This window comes from Geotrypetes seraphini, chromosome 9 (genome assembly GCF_902459505.1).
Source record: "Geotrypetes seraphini chromosome 9, aGeoSer1.1, whole genome shotgun sequence".
Taxonomy (NCBI): Eukaryota; Metazoa; Chordata; class Amphibia; order Gymnophiona; family Dermophiidae; genus Geotrypetes; species Geotrypetes seraphini.
The window spans coordinates 164,707,528-164,713,527 of NC_047092.1; the positions used below are offsets into that span (position 1 = coordinate 164,707,528).

Below are 6,000 nucleotides of genomic sequence, written 5' to 3' on the forward strand. Positions count from 1 at the left end.
TGCCCGATTCGATTCACTGATTCATTTCAGGTGAATCGATTCATTGACTGACCCTCCCCACTTGCCCTCTAAAGCAGGTGCGCCAGCGCTGCCTTTTGCTGGCCTGCCGCTCCTGCTTTAGAGGGCGAGTGGGGAGGGTCAGTCAGGAAGTGGCTTACCCGCTGGCCTCCCGTTGCTGTGCTCTCCGTCTTCCACACTAGCCTCCCGAATCAATCTTAACTTCAGCAGCCTGCAATAAGATTGCTGGCGCTAGCGATCTTTGCAAGCTCTGACGTCAGAGAAGGGGCGGGATCGCAGCAGAAAGAAGACGCTCCAAAGCCGTTCAGCAGCTTGCAAAGATCGCTAGCGCCATCGATCTTACTGTGGACTGCTGAAGTTAAGAAGATTGATTCGGGAAGCCAGTGGGGAAGACGCAAGGAGGAGGTGTAGTCCTTTTGGGGGGGGGGACGACAGGCAGGACTTCAGGTGGGGATGCAGGCCTTCAAAGGGGGGGGGGAGACAGGCAGGCAGGCCTTCAGGGGGGTGGGCTGCAGGCCTTAAAAGGGGGGAACAGGCAGGCAGGCCTTCGGGGGGAGGAGAGGCCTTCAAAGGGATGCAGGCCTTCAAAGGAGGGGGGGCAGGCAGACCTTCGGGGGGATGCAGTCCTTCTAAGGGGACAGGCAGGCAGGTCTTTGGGGGAGATGCAGGCCTTCAGGGGGGACAGGCAGGTCTTTGGGGGGGATGTAGGCCTTCAAGGGGGGGACAAACCAGGGGAGGGGGGCCCTGGTGTAGAAGTACACGGAGGGAGGGAAGGGGGGTTCAAAGAGACGTGCATATGCCGGACTTTGGGGGGGGGGGGGTAGAAATAATTGGTCTGCAAATAGAGGAGAGGAAGAGAGATGTTGGACAATGGGATTTAGGGAGGGAAGGAACAGAAAGGGAGAGAAGTTAGACACAAGGGATGTTGTGGAGGGGGTGGATAGAGATACTGGACAGGAGGGTAGTTGGGAAACGAAAGGGAGAGATGGTGGTCCCTGGGGTGGTGGGGAAGGAGAGAGAGATGCTGGATGAAAGGGTAGTTAAGAAAAGATGGATCTGTGGATGGCGATAAAGAAAAAGAAAAATGCCAGAAGTCCGGGGAGGGAAGGGAAACGGAAGGGGAGGACAGAGAAGGCAAATGGATGGTTAGAACAGAGAAAGAAGAAAGAAGGAGACCCTGGCAAGCAAGTTATCAGAAGACAACCAGAGCCTGGGACCAACAAGATTTGAATGACCAGACAACAAAAGGTAGAAAAACTAATTATATTTTCCCTTTTGTGATCACAATATGACAGATTTGAAACATTTATCCTGTCAGAGCTGGTGTTAGACCACAAATGTGAGCTAGGATTTAAGAGAGAGAGGAAAAGTCTTTTTTGTTTGTTTATTTTGTTTACACCACAGCACCAGTGTGGTTAGGAGAAGGCAAAGGGGGTGAAGAGGCTATAAAAGGGGTGAAGAGGCTATAAAATAAACCCACCAGGATGTTTGAAAAAAACACCCAATTGGGCAGGAAAATCAAATCGAAAAACCAATTCAGTAGGCTGAATCGAATCTAATTTTTTTTTCCTGAATCGGGCAGCACTACTCTACACTGGTCACAAATATAGTTATGTATTTTGTATGAAAATGATAGAATTTATCAACTGAGTTAACATGAATATCAAATAAGACTTAATTTTTGTTGAGATTTATGTTTATTGAGAGTTTCTATACCACTATTAATGATTGGGGAGTCAATTCAGAGCAGTTTACTTGGGCTTCTGCAAAGGTGTTATGCTACATGAGCTTCTGTAGAGATGTTACCACAGAGTTGCAAAGAGCATTTGTAAGATGTTACAATACATGGGCTCTATACTGAAATACACAGAGCCCTGTGGTGGTGTTACTATATAGAGTTATTAATATTACATATAAACTAATTTACTATATTTATACACCTCCTAAGGAGGTTGGCCATTTCAACTAGCTAATCAATTTAGATGCATCCCTGAAAGTTATAGTTTCCGCTCTCTGGGCTCCTTTTACTAATCTGCGATAGCATTTTTAGCTCGCACAGAATTTTAGCGCACGCTAAAACCGCTATCACAGCTTAGTAAAAGGAGTCCTCTATCAACTTCATAATTTCAGTTGAAGTAGTTTGAGAAAAGGATAGGAGAAACTTTAATGTTTATTGAATCCTATATCTTCTAAACAAAATATTGGAGTTAGTTTAGGGTGCAGTCCTTCAGCTACTGTTTATAACCTTTCCAAATTGATTTCAGAGTGCAATAGTTAACTAGTACAAATGTCCAGAGCAAAAGCTGTCGGCAAATACCAAACAGCAGAGCAAAAGCTGTGGGCATTTCTACTAGTCAACTGCTACATCTTAAAATCAATTTGAAAAGGTTATTAATCCCCTATATGAAGGCCTGCCAAGCCTAAACCTGAGTTTCTGAACAGAAGAAATAGGGTATTCCAAGCGGTGCATCCAAAATGCAAACTTCAATGGAGGAAAAAACAGTTTTTCTTCAATCACAAACATGAACTCAAGTGAAATACAAAACATAAAGTTACAACATCGGCGCACCATATGTGCCAAATAACTGCTTTTAGACGTATGCTACTAAACCAAATATATTTTAAGTGAAATCACGCCCTATTTTAAACTTGATACCTTTTACTTTGTATTTATCAGTCCTATTTTACAAACACGGGATCAACTACCTCCAACCTTAGTAGATCCATGGGCACCATGAGAAAGATCGAAGAGCTGCCACTTCCGAGTTGACTATAAGACACAAAGCCAGCTAATATTTTACAACCCCCTCCCCACCCATTACATCAGTTATCCATTTAAAAATAAAATAAGCCGAGTTCATGCAACTCCCCTGTGCTTAAACCACACACGGGGGGGACGCCAGTGTCTTCCCTCACAGAAGGAGGCCTAAGTCTCGGCACGAGCAAGGCCCGAATTTAATCAACCTCCCAACGCCGCTGAGATTCCCCCATTTCCCGGCAGGCCAGAGACGCGAAACCCAAGCTCTAGAGAGGAGGAGGAAGTTAGTTAGGCCTCATCCGCTCACACTCCCAGCCCAGGCCCACGAACTTCGCGATCCTGGAAATTACGAGAGACGTCACAGCGGAACCTGCAACGAGACGCGACTCCGCCGGTCAAACTTTCTTGGAGAGAGAAAAAAAGAAATAAAACCCAACAACCCTAATCCCTTCCCGCCTCAGGAGACAGATACCTCCAGGTCGCGGCCTTTGTTCTTGAAATTCTTCAGGCGCTGGTTATCTAGTTTCTCATTGTCCGCCATCTCTGCGCGAAACGTCGAGTCGTTGAAGTCTGCGCTCCACGAAGCGCCACTCGGCCTAACCTACCCCGTCTGACTGCGCCCAGCCGGCAGCTGCCTCTTACTCACTTGCCTGGGCGGAATGCCGGTAGAAAGGAAGCCTCGATCTGGGAGCCACGAGCCACGCCCATTTCAGGAATACCGACATCCCATTGGCTGAGGCCGAGGCGAGCTCGGGTTTCGCCTGGCTGCCGCTGGTTTCTCCCGCTGTTTGGTCCTCCGGGCAAGAGGGGGCAAACGAGAAAGCGCTTTTCGTTTACTGTTTACCGTTTGTTTGTTGTTGTTGTTTTTTTCCTTGGGGGGGGGGGGTCTTCGGAAGGTGCGCGAGCGATCGCTATTTTAAACGTTTGGGGAGTATGCCTAAAACAAACAAACAAAAAAAAAAAGGTGAAGGAGTGTCACGTGACTAGATTGCGAATCGAAGAGATTCAGCGGCTGAAAGGAAGATAACGTCCAATGGACGTTGTACAGTAAATCCAAACTTGAAACGGAGGAAATACCTTTGGGGGTGGGATGCGAGTGTTTTTCACCTTACGAGATAATTTATCTGTTCCGTCCCCTCCCCCCAGCAGTCACCACTGCTGGTTTTGGTTAGAAACAGGGGGTTAAATATAGATTGATTTTTACGTTCATTTTTCCTTTTACTGCTACAAAGATATAGAATGCTGGCGCGAAGGATGTTTGAGTAAATGTCGGTTATTTACAATTTCGAAAACGTCCTACAACTTCAATAGCATTTATTTATGATGAGAATGTACAAATATTAGATCAGTGGTTCTCAAATGGCGTGAAGCGAACTTGTTGGGGGGGGGGGATATTTTAAAGGTGAGGCTTGGGGAGGCTGCGAGAGAGGTGTGGTCAGGCTCGGGAATGCGCGAGCGAAAGCGTGACTAGGGTGGCTCGGGAGCACGTGCGAGAGAGGCGAGGTGAGCGCGCGCGAAAAGCGAACCGACGGGAGGGAGTGTGGGGTGGCACGTGCCCGAACATCGCCAGTCGGCTCCGAGTTGCCTTCTCTGCCGCATGGCAGTGCCAGGGAAGGGACCGCGCGACGCAGTACAATTGAGCAGGGACCTGGTCCCCCTTTCCCCAGTTTCTCCGTGACGGGACGTCAGATTGGGACGTTCCCACTCGGGTGTACACTTTTCCTATCTTCTCACTTTATGCTGCTCCCAGTCACTGTTTTTCTTCTTGGTTTCCGCTGATAGGACATAACTTTGTTTTTTTTTGTTTTTTGGGGGGGTTCCCATTTCTTTGTTTTCATTATGAATGTCTGATATTTTATTAGTTTTTTATGTCTTGCACCTCAGTTTTCTACATCTACGTTATCTTGCGGAGATCCCTTTCTCAAATTCTCGAAAGTTGCGGTATTCCTGCGCACATTCCCTGTCACGCCCATGGGCTCAAAGAAGAGTGATAAGATTATCGAGTTACTCAGTGTTTGGAGTGTTTTCCTCCTTTATCTGGAGGTGACAAATGAATTTCAACTTTGGATCATCTCTGTACTAGTGGGTACTGACCGTCGGAGATGGCTGGCATCCATTTCTCGATGGGTTTGCATGGCTATTTCTTTAGCTTATATTGGAAGCAGAAGACAGCCCCCCTTATTGTTGAAAGCACCCTCCACTATGAATATAGCGTTGTCTTGGGCAAAGGCTAGAGCAGTTACTCCTGAAGAAATTTGTAGGATGGCCTCAGGATCCTCCCTCCACAAAGTTTTCCAGAGTGGATGTAGCGGCCAATTTGGATACCATGTTTAAGGACAGTGTCATCTGTCCTGTCCTAGGTTTAGGAGACTGCTTTGGTATGTCCCATACGTTCAAGACTGATCTGCCTATTGCACTAGAAGGGAAGATTAGGTACTTACCTTGATAATCTGTCTAGTACAGTTTCTCAACTTCTTCAAGCCAAGTACCCCATAAGTCTAACAAATATCTGAGTACCCCTGCCCAAGCTCGGCCCCTGACCCCACCGCCATAATAATAATACTAATTGTAATTTTTCATATACACACAATATAATTTTATTAATACATAATGGTAACCACAAAATAAAAAAAGCACACAGCATACTGTAGGCAGAGAAATCGTTAATTATTTATATGGGGGGGTTTCAAAGAGGTCAAGGCAGATGCAATGACAACTCAGTAACAACAGTAGAAAGATAGACAAATATAGTGCAAAATATAGACAGCAGATATAAATTCTCAAAACTGACACAATTTGCGGCGGCAGCAAAAAGGACAAACAGAATGCTAGGAATGATAAAGAAGGGGATCATGAACTCCATATTCCACACAAACTGGCAAATTAAGTATACAATCTAATAGTAAACTGAGCGTCCTCAGTTTTCACAAATCTGCACAGGAACCCCTGATTAAGAGAGTTGTTAATTTTCATTAACCAAACATCCCTGGACCTCTTGGTACAATGTGCTAAATCAAAATGTGATTTTGTGAAAATTCAAAAAGTGTATCTCACAGTCTCTATGAAGCGTCCATGAAAATATCCAATTCAGAAAGAAAGCATTGTTCAATACGATCTGTGCCAAAAGTTTGATAGTAAAATGTACTTATCTTTAAGCTGACTCAGTTCAATAGTGTGCTGTTTAGCAATTCACTTAACAGAGCTCCGTTTCGGAGGTCTGTCCT

The 6,000-nt window shown here is 45.8% G+C and overlaps 1 protein-coding gene across 1 annotated transcript in view; it reads right to left on the bottom strand.

Annotated features, from left to right (window-relative positions):
- KPNA4 (karyopherin subunit alpha 4) overlaps positions 1-3,452 on the bottom strand; it is a 107,249-nt gene extending 103,797 nt beyond the window's left edge. Inside the window, exon 1 of the mRNA XM_033958596.1 lies at positions 3,249-3,452. Coding sequence (XP_033814487.1) covers positions 3,249-3,317 — 69 coding nt within the window. The 5' untranslated portion in view covers positions 3,318-3,452. The remainder of the gene's footprint in view (positions 1-3,248) is intronic.
- Between the last annotated feature and the right edge of the window lie 2,548 nt (positions 3,453-6,000).